Here is a 21407-nt window from a genome sequence, read left to right as displayed (position 1 = left end):
ATTTTTTTTCTAAAAACACAAATTAATGAATAATAAATGTCACACCCTATACTCCAGTGTACGCCCCATACCCTAGTTCCCAGAAAAAATATAACATTTGTCATAAACAACAGCTATAAGTGTAGTGAACTCTTTACACAACGAAACACATGTCATTCATCATGGTAATTTTAAATGCAGAAGGGCTACCACATTTACAGGCCATGTACACCCCCGGCTCTCATGCATTACTACCTCCAGGAATAAATGACTCGACATTACGTTTGTAATTTCGTTTTACATTTAAAATCACCCTCCTACCCCTTGCAGTCCAGACATGCCTTGGCACCATCGTTGGAGAGATAAATTGGGCATTCGTATAATGCGATTATTTATTAACGAGATCCAATGTACATACATACGATGTAAGATTAAATAGAACGTGTGCTGAGTTTCGTCAATGTGTAAGGCTGGATCTTATGTACGATTGGTTGTTAATAAGCCGTTCGTTGAAAAACGAAAAAAAAAAATCAACTGCCCGCCGAATAAATATGTTTCATCAATTGGAAATTTATTATCGACAATTTTCCAGTTCAGTCGGAGAGAGGTTGAATATTCATCCGTAATAGTCAGTGGTGGAATATTTTTTTTTTGTCAGAATTCATATTGATTATTATACCCAACGCTGGATGAATGCGCCTCCTGGGGGGATGGGCGAAGGGATAAAGTTAATTGTTATAGATAAATGGATAACGATCTATGCGGGTTGCTGGATAATGAATGAATTGTTTCAAATTGAATTGTCAACAATTGAATATGTGAGCGGGAGTCGAACGGTGAAAAATTGCTGTGAAAAATAATGGGATTTAATAAAATGTAGCGTTAAAGGTCGGCTGCGGATCGAACAATGCCGACAATGTGAGGGCGGAGTGAGTGATTTTGATCGATGACGGGAATTCAATTAAATTTATAATACAGAGTGAAAACGTGAAAGCCGTGAAGATTGATCGCGATCAATCAGCGATTATTTGATGCTGAATACATGGAATTAGATAATGTCATTATTTATGTATTTAGTTTGCTTTTTAATATGGTTCATTCACTTTTTACATTGGTTCATTTAAATAAGAAAATTAGTAAATATAAATTAATTAAACACTCTTCACATGCCATTTATCCGATAGACATTTCCTCTATCAATCATCGAAACAGTATTTCCAATAAGATAAATATTTCATCCAGTTCATTTATTTTCCAACGTGATTGATATTTATTATTCTCGAATGCTCGATTCCCGAGTGAGAGAGCAATTATTCCTACCTACATTATATGGGAATAATGCAGCTCGTTCGAATGAACGACAAGTGAGACAGAGTTAAGCAGTGAGAAAAGGACACGAAGTGGATACTTTATTCAACAGCCGTGCGACTATAATTTATGCCTCTAGTGAGAGCTGTTGAAGACTCGATTCGTGAGGTGGTAGAAAGGGCGCTATCATCCACGATAATTAAGTGTGCAATTGCACTTGTGTTTCTCTTAACCAGATAAAATATAACCATCGGTGCGGTAAAAAATCGTTGATCCGTTGTTCACAAAATAATTGCAACCGTGGAAAAGGTCGGCAGGTTTTACCGGGCGTTTGACACTGCTGATTTATTCGCAAACTCAGTAATAGAAAAAAAAATACATGTAAAATCTAGTTTGTTTATTTATATCCTTGTTTACTGCGGGTAATGGGTATATGGGGATATATATCGCGGTAACAACACAATTATTTCAGGTTATAATGAAATTTTATTAACGAGGCTAATAATTTTTTTTTAAACATCGTTTGATTTAGGTAATTACAGTTTAATTCATGATTATTTATCGACCATGTTTATAATTCCCAGCGGGGCAACGGGGGTCGGGAATTTATGGGATTATGAAGTTGAAGCGGAGAGTTTGAAAATTCTGCCGAATAATGAAGTTCAATCATGTATTGATCCAGCAGAATGGGAAATTGTCTCAATTATTTTCTCTCGAAATAATCGCGGTGAACTCTAGACAAATTCGCTTAAAAGATAATGAATGACATTCGTTACAGTGTCCCGACTAGGTTATCATTCGTTACAAATTGATTTATGCAATATTAATTAATTGAATCGGCCTCATTAAGGTGTCTCAACGAGTTCAACTTATCTATTTATAGAAACTAAAATGCTTTACTCGGAGTTGAAGGGATGTGAATGTTGGAATAACGGACGTGTGTTGTATTAAAAAGTCAGGGAGTGGTATTTGGCGGTAAGCCAGATGACCTATCGCCGTGGAAATTCGTCTTTTCGCTGCGACATGTTTCGCCGGGACTTGATAGATTGATGCGCGTCCCGAGTGACAGCTCTGCTGGTGAGTAATCTGCATGCCACGACGTTATCCCACCGGTGTATAACGGAGTGCTGGGTGGTTGGGTGGCATGTGGACGAGTGGTGGATGTGGAGGGGAAGAAAAATTTATCAACTCGACGGATGGCATTTAATCACTGAAAATTGATTGATCGTTGGTCCGATGATTATTGGGATGATTGAATGAATTTTCCGGCATCATGAGTATATTTGATCCGCTTTTTAAAAATCCAGTGTAACCTTTTTTTAATACTTTTATTCGCAGATGATTTGACATTATTGAAAATAAATTCTCAAACTTGTTAGTTAAATTCTCGAAGAATACCTCATAAACAAAATTTCCAAATTCCCCTTCTCGCTCCATTACTCCGAGCTTAAACTGCCGTCAATCATTCCACCCATCTCATAAACATAAACCTAAAAGTAGGAAAAAATAAAAAATAAAAAATTCCCTCAGCAGAAAATAAAATGATAAAAATGACTCAGGAAAATGTCGACACTCGTGTCTACCCTAGTATCACCGTAAACTTGACGCAACATCCACAACAGTTGAGACTAATCTGGTATGAGTGTGAGCCCCGCGTGTCTTATGGGCTATAGCCCGATGGCGAATGGGTTTTGGCTTTTACACCAAACTGATGCCAACCAATCTTACCAACTAAAAGAAGTGGCAGAGAGGCTTACAACAGCCGTCGTCGGCTGTACGACGGTTGAGCTGGTGAGTGATGAAGCGAGTGTAGAGTGAGACCTATTTTTGTCTACTGCCAACAAACAGCCTCGTAGATCTCCTGACACGTCGTTACACCATGCACTCATCCACCTCTTATTCTTGTTTTCAACTGTCAAGTGGTGTAGCCCAGAGGGATTCACAAAATTGAATCTTTATAAAAATATTTCCGAGTTGAACGTACGAGTCTAGTTGACGAGTCTTGCCTTGAACGTCATGGCCATTTCACTTGGGAGCACATTTGATCTAATTTTGTTGCGTTATTTATTAAATTTCTTTCAACCTTCAATGAGCCCAATTCAAGGGCGTGATTATCTCACTGCAATATAATGGAGTCTCAGCGCCTGGCATGGAGCGACGTTTTAAAAAACGCAACTATTTTATCATCCACTTGTCAGAATTGGAATGGACGGCGTTGTGATTCTCTCTCGATCAGATTATAAGTCATCAATCAGCGCTGATGAACATCAAAAAGTTCATTACAACTTTGAGAGGCACATTCAAGTTGCAGAGTTAATGTGAATAGCCCCGAGGAGAAATAAACGTTTTGTTGAAAGCTCCTGGGAATGATTGCTGATGCCTCTGGACGTTGGCTCAGATGTAATCGTTCTCGTCTAACTATACTCAAACATCTGTACCTTGTCTGGAGCAAACGATGCATCAGTGATAAAGTTTGGCGGTTCAGGGGGAGGGCTATGCAAAGAAGCAGAACATGAGTTACAGAATGATCCTGTAAATACCATTATCACTTATTACTTCGTGACATTAACGCCTATCAAACAACTCTTGTCAGTATTTTGTACTAAATCAGTATTTCATATCCTTCGCACACTATTACGCTGGCAAAATGTTTCGTCATAATTAATAGCTATTTCTGATGTGAATTTATGTATACATCTCGAGGCTGTTGAATCGTATACAACGGACTAAAGATTTCCGGAACGAAATACACTAGACAGGCGTATCCCCTATATCAGGCTTTTCAAAATGTACCGTCTTGACAGTTATTGCAACGTTTTGAGAGTATATCCGATAAAATTATTACAAGCAGCTGCGCGAGTTTTTACCCCTCGTTCCGTAGGATACAAGTGCATGAGCGTGTGGACTGGGTGGTAAGATGTGCTATATAATTCACTTGATGACGGACTGAGGAAATTTCCGATGGCAAGCTGTGAGGTGTTATTTTCAGGGGCGGGGAGGGGTAATTTTCAGACGTGATGGGACATTAATTGCTTACAGATCTGCATTGATTATTGCGCATTTATTATTTTTCTTGCATAAGAGATTGTTTCGTGATGAAACAATCTATTTGGCCACAAGTAGCTAAAGACACACTTTACGAACGCCTGCCTAACAAATTCCATTCTTCATGACAAACGACTCCTTTACAATGAATGAATAAATCCACAGCGAGATTAAATAATACCAAGAATTTCGTCACATCTCTCTCAAGCTGATAAATAATTAATAACATGGATGATTTATTCTGACGTTTTTATGAGGTTGAACATCTTCAAAATTGTCACGCGATGACAGAGGACATATGGCTCCTCTGCTCCATGTTCATATAAATCAACTGGTTTACATGATCTTCCACCGTAACTCACTCGGTTCTCGTTCACCGTTGAAATATTTGCGATCTCCCGTCATTTGACACTCCAAGGAAAATTAATTCTGGTTTCGGTATATCCGTGCTTTGTGAAACACGATCTCAGTGCTTTTACTGCTATACCGAACTCAATAACCTCCTGCATCGCTTGTAATTGGATAGTGAGGCGAAAAAAAAAATCTCACAAAAAAGGGGGAGAAAAACAATTCCCCGGAGGATATCTGGTCTCTTTTTTTTTTAATAAAAAAAAAAACTCAATATTTCACCGAGGCCCTATTATATGGTCTCCTGAATCTGGCAGTTTCGCACCAGCAGAATTATCGAGCCGGGACTTTTTATGAGCCGAGGGCTCGTTCCGCTGTTCCTCCAGTCCCGTGGCGGTCACAGGAGAGACTCTCTCACATTCGCTTCACCCTGCGTCTTCCCCCCGACCCTCGACAGTTATGAATATAAATAACCCATTAACCGTACACTTGGAGAAAATCATAAAAAATAAAAGAGGAACATGAGAAAACGATTTATCTTTGTTCTCGAAGTGCTTCTGCAGTTGAGATAAATTCTCCGAGGAATTGTTGAGAATTTTATTGACTATTCTGTGTTCAGTTTAGATAGCGCGAGGGTGATGAGGTGCGTTTGGAATTGGATGGGCTCCAGAAATTTCAATTTATGGGAAGGAATGAGCTTCATCACGATTTTAATGGGGATGATTCAACACATCGGAGATTCGAACCTGGAATCTTGGGATTATTAATGCCGCAGGAACAATTTCAGGGATATCTGGAGAAATAATTGGATTGGAAATTTTTTGAGGCGATCCTCTGGATCATATGATATATATGTCTGGAGTTGCTTCATTGAATTAATTGTTTCTTAAATTTAAAAAATGTGAATGATGCACTAATTTATCCGTTAATTCAGCGTAAAATAAAAGAAAATAAGAGGGTTTGAATGCCAATATATGTGCTCAAGAGCGGGCGGATGGGGAGGGTAGGGGCGGGTGTAAGAAAGGCGGCCAAGCAGATATTGAGCTCTATATTTCCATAAGCTGATATTTACGTGGCAATATACGCGGCCCTGCACGTTACTTTATGGGTCTCGTAAATATACCAGGGCCCCCGGGGAATTGGCTGGCAAGGCAGCCCCGCGAGCGTCGCCCTCAAACTCCCCCTCTCGCCGTTATCCAGTTCTCCTCTAGCATTTTCCTCTCCTCGAATATATGCCTTCTCGCTTATACTCACGTCGGATAGATTTTGCCTATATGCATTCTCTGCGGGATGTCTCCTCCACACACATACATATCTCAGCCGGATACAGAGATATAAATCCACGCCAATTGTAAATAACGCCAGACATATGCTGATCTTCAGAAGCTTTGGTGAATTACGGGATAAGTTGGGGAGGGGGGGGGGGGGGGGGCTGGAGTGTTGCTCAAATTGTCCCTGGGATTGGAGTTGTAAAAATGACAAAATATTTCGGATCTGCACCGGGCACTGGAACGTGGAGATGACAATTAGGAAGGGGGATACAGGTGGCGTTGGATATTTTATTTCCGTGTCTGAAAAAATAATTTTTTCATGACACCTGACGAGAAAGTAATATTTTTATTTGCTTACTGCATCAATATCACAGCTGACACCCAAAATTCACCCGCGCTACTGTATCGTTCTCTCCGTTCAATTAAATGATTATTAAATTATTCGTCGAAAGACGCGGATAGTTAAGAAAACGACGGAGAGATGATATTGACGACATAACGCTGGAGAGTGAAGAATTTGTTTTTACAAGGACAAGTCAGTCTGAGCAATTAATCGAGATTTACGGTTGACATATCTTCTTTTAGAAGGGGAGCACCGGTATATTAATTTTCTCAGGCAACAGGCGAGGTTTCTACGTTGACAGTGCCGCTCCTCGGGGTGCGGAGGGGCGAAGGAGACTATTTTTTTCATCCTTGTTAATCGAAGGGACAGCTGCTGAGCGTTCGTCTTCTATTGAAAGAAATATAACGCGCCATTTGCTGTAGCAACTTCTCTTTTCACGTCGGAGGGAATGCGTTTCGGTCATTAATAAAATGGGAAGAGTGGGCAGGGTAGACCCTGGTAGACAAGCCTTTATTAAAAGAATCGACGGAGTGTGGGCGTTCCGAGTGGAATCACAAGTAGAAGTTACCCCTGGATTTATACGGAAGCACTTTTCCCTCTTGGCGTGCTCCGAAACGCGTTAATCACGTTCACGCCTCCTTTATTCTTTTCTCTTTTTGAGAGGAGCATCAAGTGTGCCCTCTCCAGGAGATGGGCAGATTCCAACCCCTTTGATCTCCGCCTACTGAATACAATTGCAATAACTTTTTAACTAAGGCGTCGAGTGAAAGTTGAAAACTTTGGGAAATTAACTCTTCGCAACTGGCACCAACTGGAACGGTGGATTTCGACAGCGACATTCATAAATTCTCGATTATGTCCGCTATTTTCGAATAATCGATTTCAGATGTCACGGTTTTTTTTTAGCTAAATAACCGCAAGCATTGAGGTTAAGGAATTCACCTTCCCTTGGTAAGGCATTGCTCCCCCGCTAGAAAGTGTAGTCGAGGCCCAGAGAAAAAGCAGTAAATAAAGCGACTTATTGTTGGGTACCCGTCGTGATCCCAGGATCATTAACTCTATCGTGGATCTCATGGCGCAGCGGGTGTCGCAGAGTATAACCCCTTAAACCGCGCGAGCGTGCTACCTCTGTGGTCGTACAATACAATGCGGAGCTAATGATGCCTCCAAGGCGGCATGTCGGCTTGCATATGTGTTTGTACTCCGCCCACAGACACACACCAACACATAGATGTACATACAAGGGGTGAGAGAAATCCTCAAGCTTTACTGGATATATCCACCCAGGAGCGCATTAAGAGAGTGGCCAATGCGTACCGATACTCATGTCCTAACAGTCCGTGTGATGCACGGCCGCATAACGCGCGTCACAGACACAGCAGTGGATCGCCGCAGGGGCCCACGGCCCCTTCATCACCCATCAATGGGCTGTACCACCGTCGGTGGCGCTGCTGCTGTTCGCCCCTTCGCACACTCATCCCCTTTTGATATATGCGACCCATACGCTAATCAACGTCTCAATATGTACACCGTGGGTATCTCTCTCATCCTTTTACCATATATCGGCTCGGCGTATTCACTTGAGTCGAAGGGGGAAACTGTGAGAAGGAGACAAACCCATCGGGATGATTTACAGAGTCTACTGGTAGGTTTATCGCCTCGATTATCGTTCTGTATTTTTCATTAGCTTGTTTATTGAAGTGTAACTCCTTCAGTGGGGGTGGTGAATCAATAAGACTCGGGGATTTTTATCTCACGAGTCTCTCCCCCTCCTCTTCACTTCACTTCACTGATCATGAAAATTAGTATATTTTCATACAGGTGCGGAAAAGTTATTTTACTTTCTTTAATAATTTTTATTGAATTTTTCTCTCTGCGTACCATTTCCGAAGAAGATATTGTACGCCACCATATTAGATAAATGGTATCATTTGGCAAAGTTGTACCATTAAGTGCTCCTCCCTCTCCGCAGCTATGAAAAGTGGTACGAAACCACCGCAATATTGCCAGTTGGAGAAAGCCAAGGGGAAGCCATAAAAACTCCCGAAGACTTTTGACCAACCGCTGCTGTGTTTCGTGCAGCAACGAGAGGGGGTCGTTGGGGATTGGGACGATCCACTCCAATGGGCGACAAAGTGCTTTTCCGCCGGATGGGAAACAAGGAGAAGAACGGTCCTCGCCTCCAAAGTGGAAAAGTAGCTGATACGTGGCCACAATATCGGGAGGGGTGCGATTGTGCAGTTTCCAGCTGTTTTTTTTTTTTTTTTTTTGTCGCAATGTTCAAGGAGACTTTTGGGGTTAACCGGCGAATTGAGCGGGGGGAGGGGCAGGGTGAAGATGGCTGACCGCAGCAAGAGACCCCAGTGGACGTAATACCGAGGCTACGGCTTCGGCATTTTACGGAGCCATTTGAACAAGATGGCGCGTGATAATGGGAACCTTAGGAGAAAGGGGCGGAGGGGGGAAAGCAATTTCTGGGGCACTGGAGTTCACCAACAGTTCTTTTGGCTGGGGAAAACTGATTATTTTCCGGATAATAATCCTCCAACTTCGCTCCCTCGTATTGTCAATTATTTTGTACTTATCCAGTTTTCAGTCATCAAAATGGCGGACTCTTGATGATAGTGGTGAGATGTATGTGTCATACGAGGATGCAGTGTGCAGTCACACGGGTTAAAGGGAATTGAGAGCTGCGAGGGGCTGGTGGGGGCATACCCTCAGCTACCCAGATATAAATTTTCTGATATTCGACCGTTCGTGTCATTTGAAATGGGGTAGTTTTCTCAGGAACCTAATGGTTATTGCCTTTCTCGGTGGACATATTGCGTTCCATCTAGTGCAATGTGTGCGACCGATATATCAGATCTCCTTTCTTCGTTTCTCCTGGCTTTTGGCCCTCGGGACTAGGGAAGAGGGCACAGGGATTTTAGCTTGTGCCACTGAAGTATAACATGTACCATAAAGTGTGTGCGTGTTTCGTTGGTGTCTGTGATTCAGGAGTGACGAGGGAAGAGGTAGAGAGAAACGATGGAGGAGGTTTATACCGGAAAGCCCTGGGCATTACTCGAGTCTCTGCAGTAGACTAGAGACGGGAAGTGGCCGAGGTGTGGCCGCAGAGTTGAATTATTGCAAAGCTGTCCGCCATTTTTCCACAGAGTACATGCACCCCAGAGGTTTGCTAGCGGAAATTTTTGTCTATAATCAAGATATCGTCGTGATTTTTTTCAAATGATCAAATTAAAAATGACAGCCGTAGATCCTATTGCATTGTGACGAGGGCAATTTTGAAGGGAGTTTTACACAGGATGAAACACTCTCATAACCTCGAATGCCTCTATCACGTAACGATATCTACAGGAAAATGGCGAGATGCGAATGCGAGTCACGTATTGAAAAGCTGATGGTCAGCGTCGAATCACCAGCGTCATGAGAAGATGCGAGAAGTCTCATGCTCACCGACTTAACCCCTATCCAAACAAATTTTAAGATGAGAGTCTGAGAGGTCAGACGTTGTTCTGACTATATTCCCGAGGCTTTTCAGGGTCTTAGGGGGAAAATCGCATGAGAATAGAGGGAGGGGAGGGGGGAGTAAGACAGCCGCTGGAGATAAGATTGGAAAAGTTGTATGAAGAGGCAAGTTTAACGGCTATATAACCATTACTCCCTCGATAAAGTAGAATCTAGTGTCTTAACGGCCCGGAACGAAATTCCGGATATGGGCTGTCGTATATTCCAATGAAGTTAAACACAATATCCTGAAGAGAGATCCGATGGCCATTCCCCGATTTCCTTGAGGCGAGATCGTAAAACATTTTGATTGAATGATAGTTATGGTTGATGTTCGCTATCGAGTGTGTTGTTGGAGATTTCTTGGATCATAATGAGGACATAACTACCTTCTGACGTTAGGGTCGAAATGTCGATTTTTTTGGCAACGGAAAAGTATGAGGTAATGGACACTAGCTAAACATGTATTAGCTGTTGTATAAATTTTGGGGAGACAAAAAAACCTCAACGTAAATTACGTTCGATAAAGTTTGTTAATAAAAAAAAAACAATCATCAACGCCTAGTGCCCAGGGGCACACCAATGTCAAAATGTATCGTATGCATGACTTCTCCATAAAACATTAAAAAAAAAAACTATTTTAAAACATTCAGTGAGTTATATGGATGTGGCAGTGCCGCTCGAGGCAATGCTAGCCATAACTTACCTATGGGACTGACAGCTTGCATAATACCCGCAAAATTGGTTTTATAAGACGATGCCAAGCACTACTTCACAACAATGCCATAAACGCTACGGGTAAATTACGGCCCAGTGGCGTAAGAACTGACATTCATGCATGCGGAAGAAAAAGACCGGCGGGGGGAGGAGGGGTGTGTGTGGAGATGGATTACGACTATTCAGTCTCACATAGTCTTTCTATAATAAATAACTCCTCAATCATAATCAGCCGAATCCACTTGTTTAGGGAAAGGGGTCCTTTATTTTGTAAGCTTTCGCATTAGCTTATCGGTTGCATCATATGTTAATGTTTGCTAATTTTCAGATTAATCATGAGGTAAAAATTACCCATGATATACTTTGATAGAATGATTAAGATAACTTTTATTAGAACTTTATCTTCGTAATTCATTGCTTCTTCGAAAGAATGAACTCCATCGTTCTAGATGTCGTTGCAGTAACCACTGAGAATTGAGGATAGGGCGCTAAGTAGCGGCCATTACCGCTCATATCGTTGGTCTTGCGGCCCGTGGGCTTGCCTGCAAATGACAGAATTATTCAAATTCCATTCGTGCCAGCGTCAACAAGCGGTTGCGTTATAGGGCAAAAACTCATCGTCGCGGTGGTTGTTCGCCTCCCTCATATGTAGTCGCTGTGAAAAATTGCAAGTAATGAAAATAAAACGGTAAAAATGAAGCGGGTGGACCATCGTGATGGTGGGGTGGTGGCTCTTCGTGCGATAAATTGTCGCTGATACCGTCGACCAATTTCACTAACTTGTTTAAGACGTCTACCATGCAACGCCTCGGGCCGGCTATGTCGGCCGACCGCTGCGATAATGTACGAGGCAAATCGCCGCCTCTTCGCGCCCACCTCGAGAGGAAATTATAGGGGTGAGAAAGGCCGGAGGCGGCGCAGAGGGTAGAAGCAAAGTGGGATGTGAAGTTTGAGCGACGTGCCGTGCAGTCGGGAAATGCTGAGAGATAAAACTAGTTGGTAAGCAAGTCACTAAAATCGGAGGTAGCCTTCTGGGGTTAGTGCTTGATTTACAGCATACATCGTGACCTGATGGATTCCCGTCAACCCGTTTGACTATTATAAAGAATATCGGAAAACACGGATAAGCAGGGTGAAATAAACCAGCCGATAAAAACAAAATATTTCCCCTTCATTTCAGTAGCGAAAGGGGTAAAATGAGACAAGTTGACTCATCCCTGGGTCCAGTTTTGACGTAACATCTTTGAATTTAAGAGAGACGAACTGTTTCCCCGAGACTAGTCATCATCCGCCGGAAGACTCATCACTGTAGATTAATTTAATTAATAGCTCCGAGGATTTCCGATAAAAACTCATCTATCTCAAAACAAAAAACAATGTGTAATGCAGTGGCTGCAACATCCCAGCCTGAGTGGGGCCATTAGTAGCGTCCGCAGTTGCGGCGCCGGATTTTAATGCTCCGCGCGTGATTTCGAAGCGCTCTGCGTGATGAGGCCTCCTAATAACCAGTCGCTCACACGTTCACCTCATACCCTCGCTCCCCCTTCACCACCTAGCCATCACTCCCCCTCATCCATTCCTCTCTCTCTCAATCCCAGTCAAGCCAAAGAGAAGAGTAACCGAGAGTCTCTCCTTGCCGCGCCGAGTGCCGGCGAACTGTGGCATGTCGACTTCGCATCAATCTTGTTAAATTACCCGCCCGGCCAGGAGTCTCCCTCCTCCCGCGTCTCTCTTTCCAACGCGCCCGTTGGATTGATAAATTGCTCGATCCCTGTGCCCGCTTCTCACATAGGCACGTAACCCCTAGAACGTTGCACCCATCCTTTTCCTCTCTCTTCGTCTCCTCCTCATCCCAAAACCCAAACGCGACGAAGAAAATCAAATTAACGCGGCGCCACTGGTATACGTCCATCGTGACAACGAATGGATAGATCCAATTGCCGTCTATCTCAACTCTTACTCCCCCATTATCCATTCCCTATACAGTGAGAAAAAGCGGATTAGCTTTAGAAAAAAGTTTTTTTTATTTTTGAATCTGCGGTCTATGACCTTCGGTCCTTTACACTCTAGCGTGACTTGTTTGAGAAAAATATTACTTCTCCAAAACAATTTCTAAATTCTTTAATTTTACAATGCCATTTGTAATCTGATGAATAATTTGTAAAGCTAATTCCACTTTTTCTTCCCGCTTTTTCACCAGTCCATTCCACTGTCGAGTAATAATATCCTTCAAAATGATTGTAAAGATCGTACGCGTGCCAAGCATTCACCGATGTTTTCCTGATGAAATACTATTTTATCCCCGTGCAAATGGCATTATTTGAAATTCTCTCCTAGCTGATCCTCCGAATGGACTGGTATGTCTCCGCAATCGCAGTGAACATCGTTCCATGATGAAGATAACTATCGGCGCTCGTTACACATAGGCCACTAAGCGAGGGGGTTATATTGCCACCTACAGCCCGAGGATTGGTGGTTGGATACATGAGTATAAAGAAGCTTCCAGCAAAGTCCCCGGGGCTGATAGCATTTCTAAAGCTTCTGGCCAACTATAGCATTGACCAAGTACAGGCCACCACTAATGGCTTGCTCGCGGTGTAGCTTTAACTGAGTCCACTGTTCACTGGATGGTGTTACCAATCTAGCTGCCAACGTCGTACCAACGGTTACCATAGTAATCCTTACATATGACCTAGTGTAGATCGTACAGTTGGATTAAGAGCAAAACCTGAGGACCCATTGTCCTCATACTGGGTATCCATACAACCGGCCATACCCTGAGAATCCAGCATCCCACTTGCCTTAGACTTTTCATCCTCCACTGATGGTGGATAGATTATATTGCTACTATACACCATATCAAATAGTGTGAAGCTATCATTGAATATTCACTAGGCCGGGATTACCTACTGGAAATCCCACGAAATCGCTTGAGTGAATCTCCCCGTGAATGACAATGGACCATCAGATACGGTAATTCGAACAATGGTATTTTTAGAATAATGTGTGGGGTTGTACAGGTACCTCTTTTTCCTTTATTGTTGGAGATGTTGAGCCACGTTGTTCTGGTGGACTGCATGAACGATGTATTTCACTGGGGCTGGTTGAGCTCCGTAGATAGTAGAGAAATTGTTTTTTTCAGAGCAAGCGACAATTTTGCCAAGGATGATAAATTGGACGGGAAGAGGGGGTTGATGAGTAAAAATAATGATTTTAAAAATTTTTCGGTAAAACCAAGTGGATTAAACCTTTCGTCAATGCAATGATCCTGCCATTGAACACACCCAACGTATTGTCGTTAACCAACAGGTTTCCTCATTATTCAAACTTACCGCGTGCAATTTATCTTGGTTTTACATCATGGAGGATGTGAGCTGCGTGACGATGACAGTCCACCCGGATCTCTCGTCATGCGTTATTCACGGTCTCATATTGAAAGTGCCTCGGGGAAAAAGAGGAGGCCAAGAAAAGGCGTGGATGTGTGTGCGGATATGGTTGTAAATGCCACATGGGGACGTCAGGAAATGAAAAAGCACGATTTCGCTTGGTTGGCATGTCCGGTGAATTGCAAAAGGGTTGATAATATTTTTGTTCATGACGATGTTGACAGGTCATTCAACATCACGTGGCTTCAAGCTGTTGCCTTTTTGCACAAGCTTAATGATGCAAGAAGCTATTACTGGATTATTTATAATGAAGAATGACTGTTCAATAGCATTCATGTCTTTCGTAAAAACAATTAATTGAAAGATATCAATAATCACTATCCTCGAAACACATTACCCCTCCAAACCCTCATCTCCCACCGACATAATTGAGCAAGTCATCATCATCAAAGACTGTCAAAATCCCCAAAATGACCGAATCCACTTGATTATTACGGCAACAGTCTTTCTCCTGTCATCAGCTGCATACACCTCGAAATTGATGACACCCGTCCATCATCCTTCAACCTTTCCATTTCTCCAGCTTCCTCACAAATACAACTTGATATACGCATGAGTAGAGCGTCGCGACGCTTAGTTGCTCCCCCGTCCATAAACCTGCCTCAAATAATGCACAAAAGCGAACAATGACGTGCGGTGATGTATGTGGGTTACGAGTCGAGCAGCTGTTGGTCCCCTCAACAACTGGTTTCCCCCCTCAATGCTATAACGTAGTCCGCGCTCACGATGTCACAATGACGTGTGAGCACTTGTGACAGGGATCGTGTAGATATATACCCATTGAGTGTGCATGTACATTGGAGTTTGTATTACAAGCGCTTGGTTGCACGCAAGGGTGATACTCTTGACGCTACTCTGATGGCAGTACAAGCTCATTAGTATCAACTCAACTCGATAATTTTGCAATGCTGATGCTTTTGTATGACCAGCGTGAGCGCTAAGACTTTACGAGATATCATGAGACAATACTCCGTATAAAAGATGATAAGTGGCCGACAGTAGGTCGAAGAGGGGCCAACACTGGTCATCCGTTATCTCCTATCAGGGACTACCAGAGAGAGAGAGAGAGGGTTAGTCATAGTTTGAGAGACTGGGGATTCTTTTTCGTCTAATAGGGAGACTAGGAAAGGCTCAGTGAAACCGACTTTTTTTTTTTTTTTAATTCTGTTTCATAGGGATCGAAAACATTTTCCCAAAGCATTGTTTTGCGAAATAATCACTACTTATGCAGCCTTTGGTGTCTATCAGTGCAATTGATTTTCCAAAATCAATCGGGCGGAGCCGAGGCAGTTGTCTGATGAAGATTGGTATCAATCGGCTGACGGTTGAATCCCAGGATTGACCGGTATATACTTAGTGAATCACCAAGCAGTTCTAGGTGAAAATCCATGGAGAAATACAGAGTAGTGCTGTGGCATGCCACAGGGTCGCATTCAACCCTGGGCTATCGAGTCCGGATCACGTCACGTGGTGTCGGATCGCGTTACGCTCTCGACACTGATCGGAGATTAGCTCCCCGATTGCATTCAAATCACGCACAAAGAGCTCAACTCAAGAGAGAAGAAGGAGGGGGCATTTTGGATTTGGCCAGGGGTGAAACGATAGCTGTAGAGAGTGCGTATATCTGACAGTCGTATCTAACGGATTTCCAACGACCTTTTGTCACCCTAAAAATATTAACCCCGTCTTATTTTCAGCAGGAAGTGTACGTGAAGTGGAAGAACAAGGGGAAAGAATAATCAGCCAGGAAATGTGTTATGTCTTTGTTTACGTAATCTTTCATCTTTTATGAGGAATAAAAAAATTAATTGATGTGGATGATGCAATGGTCTATCTTTTTTCTTCATTACTAAGTGGATTACTCAGGAATTTATTCCAATGAAAATTATGAAATATTTAAATATGTTAATAAGTTCATCTCAAACTGGAAGAAAACTTACAAACTTGAGAATGCGAGTGCAATTATTTCTCAACTTTTTTCCCAACAATGTTTGTAAATGCTTTTGAATTGATATGTATTTGCATTCATTGAACTTTGATAAACTCCAAGCCTGAAGTATAAATAAATAAATAAAATTAAATGAAAATGATAAGATTCTGGCCCATTATTCCGGTTGGAGTGGATCGTTGAGACGCTAAAGCTTCAGCATTCAAAATCATTTGCTTCGGAAGAGCTTCAAGAACTCGTTAATTTCAAACTCACCAACCACGCCTCTGCCGTCTTCCTTCTCACGTGGAAAACTCGTTTGACGCTTGGTGTCAGCATCACTGGAAATATAAAGGCAGGATTTGTGATTTAAAAAGCACTTGATGCCTCGAGATGAAACGTTTTCATCGAGGGAAAAAAATAATCACCCAGTTATCAACGTTCTCAAATGCACTTCACGCATTATTGAGCCTCGTTAATCTCCCCATAGTCACTAGAATCATAATACCGAATAACTTGAGCAACTTCTGAGATGCTTTTCTCATCACAATCGTCCGAATGTGTAAATAAGAGGGATACGAAACGATTCAGTTGATGGTAGCTTTTTTCCTCCAGATTGGAGGCATGCTTAACGGGTCTTAATTAAAGATTCACGAGGTGCGAGACACATTGACAATTCCAAATGCTCATATATGCAACTCACGTTTAAAATACCAACGAGGAATACCGAAAAACAGGATTGACATCCGTTCCAGTTTGAGTCATCGCCACCCAGAAGCTGACTTCATAACCAGCATTCTGGTTTACGCAAGCTAATTATTGCATTAAGAGACACTTCATTAACATTTTTCAATCCTTCAACTCTCATTCCCATTAAATGGAAATGATTCCCAATCAGATCATCTTTTAAAAAATCCACCGAAGTGAAATATCATATATTTGTATGTTATTTTATTTTATTCACTAATAACTAAATAATAGTAGAATCCTCCCAATTTATTCACCGATAATGTAATACCAGTAGACAAAATGAAATTATCAGAATGTCATTTTTTAATTTTCATAATGCCAATGGCTTCGCGGATCTTGACGGATTTTTTTTCTTTCTTTCAAGACTAACGAGCCGTTCTAGAATCTTGCTTATATTATATACGTGTGGCGTCATTCGTCATTCTGAAACCTGATGGAGTCAGGAGGAGATGGTTAGAGAAAAGTGAAAAATGGATGGTAAGCTTTCGTGGAAGACGTCTCGTTGCCGCGACGTTGGCTGAATGGGAAATAGGTGTGGGCAGACAGGCGACTGGCAATGAGGGAGGCCAAGATGATAGAGTGGCCTGTGCGTTTGCTTCACGGTAAATAGCGTGATTGATCGATATTATATTCATAACAGCCAACGACTTGTCATCAATCATCAGCCAGCCGCAGTACACCAAACAAAGTGAGAAGTACAGGGGTTGCAATATATTGACTGTTGGTAGCGGTGCAAGTAGAGTGTACTTTGTTCATTGATTCAAGGATGGATTGAATATTTATCGTAAATTCGAACCTTGAGGCCTGCAAAAAGTGTCCTCGTTACAATTTTATTTATCGAATCTGTTGATTGAAGTCAAGCCATTGCGATGGCCTTTGACTTCTCCGGGGCCTTCGATTAATTCATTTGTCATTTTTTTTTTCAAATAATTTCTTACGTGAATGCATATTTATCGGTGAACTTGTTGGATTTTTTTTTTCATTTTACAGAAGAACATCAACATAAATCATTACTCAGAGGGATAAAAATATAATTAACAAAGTCAGACAAATAATTGGTGATCTTAAATTTTGCCATGATGTTTCCCAAGGTGAGTGCAAGTTCTATATTCAATCATTCATAAGCTTTTATCAATAGTAAAACATAATAAAGATAGTAAATAGGACTCATCACTGGTGTTCCATTCATATGTCATCGGTTGGCATTTAGCGAGAGAAAACCGAGAGGAAAAAAATAAACAGGTGTGAATGAACCCATGTACTGTAACGGGAATTTAATTGGAGATGGATTATGAAGGGAGAGATGAGTACAATAGGTCTCGATGCACCAATGGGTGAGGTATGTGACAATGGAATAAGTTCACGGGTGTTCAGTGAGCTCATTCGACAACCGGTAGCTATATGCCCTCTTCGCTGCCACTCGAGATTCTCCTCTCTCCTTCTCTCTTCCTCATTCTATCAGGTAATGCGATCCAACCAACAGCCTAAATACACATACTAGAATAAATAAAAGCTATTTGAAACGTCACATCAGTGTTTACCTAGCTGTCACAGGGTGGCTCGTCTCCCTTTCATTTATCCCCCTTCGGTATTTTATAAAATATAACGTACACTTGAAAATTTGACTGAGTCGATGTACGCCTACGGCTTCTGCTATTATTTTTGTAATAACCGAGATACATTGATGGTTTGACTCTTAGCCGAGGCAGAGAAAATATTGTTGAATTAATTATAGGGGTGGGTAGGGCAGAGTGGACGGGAAGGGCTAAACGAGCCACTCATTTATTTTCTTTTTCAATAAAGAAAATTGATATTTTGTCCAGAAGCCAAAGGAAAACAGTTATATTCCCAAATATCCGATAATCCATTCGGGATACTCGAATAAAATTAATCTCATGTCAGTCTCCCGAGAAGCCTGACAATCACCTGAATTTTCAAATCACTCGTCATCATCCTTGTGACACACCATCACCAACTGCAAAAGAAACACACGATGACGTGCCAGCGACGAGAGAAGACAGACATGGAAAATTGACAGTCAACGTCTGTCATTCCAGCACAAAGTCGCCCATTACATACTAAATCAGGGCGCGTGAAACGAAGAATATATATTTGATTCGTCTGCATCTCCCTCTCTCTCTCTCTCTCTCTCTCTCTCTCTCTTGCTCGTTGGCTTTCTAGGCTGTCTTTCACCGTGACAGAACCGCGACTCCCTCTTTATTATACATTCAATTATTAGGCGCTGCGCGTGACAAGCGCTATTGCATATTTATACGCTCGTCTCACTTGTGCGATATACGACGAGGCCCCTTCGAAGAAGAGGTAAAATGCCAGCGGGCGTATATATACGATCATTTCACTGTTGGATATAACAGAGCGGCAGAGGGGGCTTCTCTCTTCATTCTGACAGGCCGTCACGAGCATACGTTAACATTCTTAATAAAGGCGCCCAGCGTGAACACGTTTGGCTTTTATATGTGCTGTATACCATCAGTGAATATACCTCCAAGTGTCGTGCCGTTGTAATTTTCAATCTTCCTCTTTGGCATTACTTTTTTTACATATACCGTAATGTCGCTAAGCGACTCCCATCGAGCTTTATAACCAGTTTATCACGATAATATCATTGAATATGTGCGTTTCGATGGCGTTACATATGGCTTTGAGGTGTGCAATTGTCCAATGCCTTGTCACATTTACAACCAACTAAATGGATGCATGACTACTTCTTTATTTATTTCATATATATATATATACCTTTTCGGGTTTTTACATTTTGTTCCCATTTTTTACACAATAAAATTGTAATATACTGATTATAGAAATTCCCGGACAATCGTTTCGCCCCGACAATGGTCGTCGCCATCCTCAGTCCTCACCAAAGCGCCATATTGCTCCTTTAACACTGAAATCCATGACCCCCTAGGGCCATCGCCCTCTCTCCATGGTGCTGAAGCTCTCCCAGCCCAGACTCATCAGCGCCACTTTCCATAACTACTTATTTTTTAACCGTCTACTCCTCATTCCTTTGCTGTTCCCTTCGCCGTGACGATTCTCATGGATTTGCCCATTTACTACAGAATGAAGTGGTTCGCTTTATTGACACGGCAGTCTATACTTATTGGCAATAAATGTCAAGGTACGCACAACAGCGCCATTATTAATTATGCAATAAAGAAATACACCGATTGACAGCTTCAATAGCTGTTCTCTTCCATCTTGTCTACTTTACGATTGCCGTTGCCAGTATTTACATCAGTCGGTTGTTGAGATAATAATCAGACTGTCCGGTGATATAAATATTTAACGACATTTCTTGGAAAAAAAAAATATTGAGTTCAACAGTATCTTTTTCACTTAATGAGTGTTTTTTCCTTTCATGCTCTGCCATGAAATCCCCAGCGCCTTTGATATCGGATACATTTTTACCGTAGTTGGAAAGCCGATCTCCCTTTCACACTGCCGATCCCGTCAACTACATTGACAAGCATTGACAGAATTTGGGAAACTACTGAAAGTAAGGTTACCGCAGGGCTCACCTCTACGATTTATGTCGATTTAAAAAATAACCTAGGGATAGAAAAAATCTGGAATGTCTATTTAAGGTAGATAAAACTATCATTATTAACGAAATATCGGTATGGTAGAATAGATTGTTGACTCTAATGAAAAGACACTCTTCTTTTCTCAAACCAACCTGTCCCCCTGAATAGATTTCCAAGAGCAATTATACCTGTCCTAGACATCGTCAAATTCAATAGGTCAACATGCTGAGGAGAATAATCCTAGCACCGGAAATTGAAATTTATCGTGAGAAGGTTTCCACCGGGAGTTACATAAATAGTGAATACAATTGTTGAATGACACCCACACGTGCTTATTATCCATCAAAGATGGATAGCATCGATAATGCCTGGGGTGGATCCAGAGGCCTCGATTGGTGGTGCGCGTGAAATTCTCCAACACCTCAATCTTCCACGCCTCTTTATCATCCGGTTGCAGACAAGACAGATATGCCGGAGTTGAGGCTGAAGGGAGTGGAAATAAGATAGTATAATGGTGGCGACTGAGGGTAGGACTAGAGATGAAGTAAGAGCAAACAGGAGATAAGTTCTCTATCACCAATGTCTGGACGCTTTTTCACGGTATATTCCAGCACCGTGGCGGGGGAGAGGGGGAGAAGGATCTTGTACATATACTCGTATAACATTTGTACTGTATGTATCTCAGGCATTTCTCGCCGCATCGTTATGGCCATGACGTTGATGGACGGCTCTCTTACGCACGGACGACGGGAAACACAAATTGTGGGCGCAGCTGCGCCGATTGTAATCAAGAAACACGGTAGGTAGCACTGCAGAGTGGCCGGATAATCATTCTCATCGTGAAAACCTTTTAAAGTGGTATGAATAACGTCGAGCTGAATCGGGTGAGGGTAACCGGGGAAAAATTAATTCAGAGGGATGGAAAAAAAATATTCATCGGTGATTCTTTTCATTGACTTGAATATATCGCTATACGTACGGTTTCAGAGGAATTAGTTTGATAGTTTTCCAGCCCACCCACAATTTTAAGATTTTCAAATTTTCTCGCTTCAATTCGACCATTTTGGAATTTAAATGTGAGTGAAAAAAATAATTTGATTGCGGAGGTGTGAGTAAAATGATTGTTTCTATTGTAACTATACTGTTATGCCTCGGCTTCTTCTACTTTATACAAGAGTAACATTGATTGAATTTGTTTCACGAATGTGAAAAAAAAAATCA

General features: G+C 41.9%; 1 protein-coding gene across 14 annotated transcripts in view; it reads left to right on the top strand.

Annotated features, from left to right (window-relative positions):
• Window positions 1-21407, top strand: part of LOC135169037 (sister chromatid cohesion protein DCC1) — a 52506-nt gene that overhangs the window by 14830 nt on the left and 16269 nt on the right. For 4 of the 14 annotated variants that reach the window (XR_010300143.1, XM_064133708.1, XM_064133707.1 and 1 more), the window contains one exon: window positions 20872-20985. The exons of 4 other annotated variants lie outside the window; for them this stretch is intronic. Coding sequence is in view for 4 of the 10 variants with exons in the window: in XM_064133708.1 (XP_063989778.1) it covers window positions 20872-20985 (114 nt within the window). In the remaining 6 variants the exon portion in view is untranslated. Of the gene's footprint in view, window positions 1-2170; window positions 2254-15139; window positions 15579-15661; window positions 15791-20871; window positions 20986-21407 lie in introns of those variants that run through there. 6 more of the 14 variants (XR_010300144.1, XR_010300148.1, XR_010300147.1 and 3 more) reach the window with 4 other exon arrangements.

Source organism: Diachasmimorpha longicaudata, chromosome 14 (genome assembly GCF_034640455.1).
Source record: "Diachasmimorpha longicaudata isolate KC_UGA_2023 chromosome 14, iyDiaLong2, whole genome shotgun sequence".
In the NCBI taxonomy this organism is placed as follows: domain Eukaryota; kingdom Metazoa; phylum Arthropoda; class Insecta; order Hymenoptera; family Braconidae; genus Diachasmimorpha; species Diachasmimorpha longicaudata.
The sequence above is the reverse complement of the archived record's forward strand: the minus strand, read 5'-3'. Positions and strand labels throughout refer to the sequence as shown.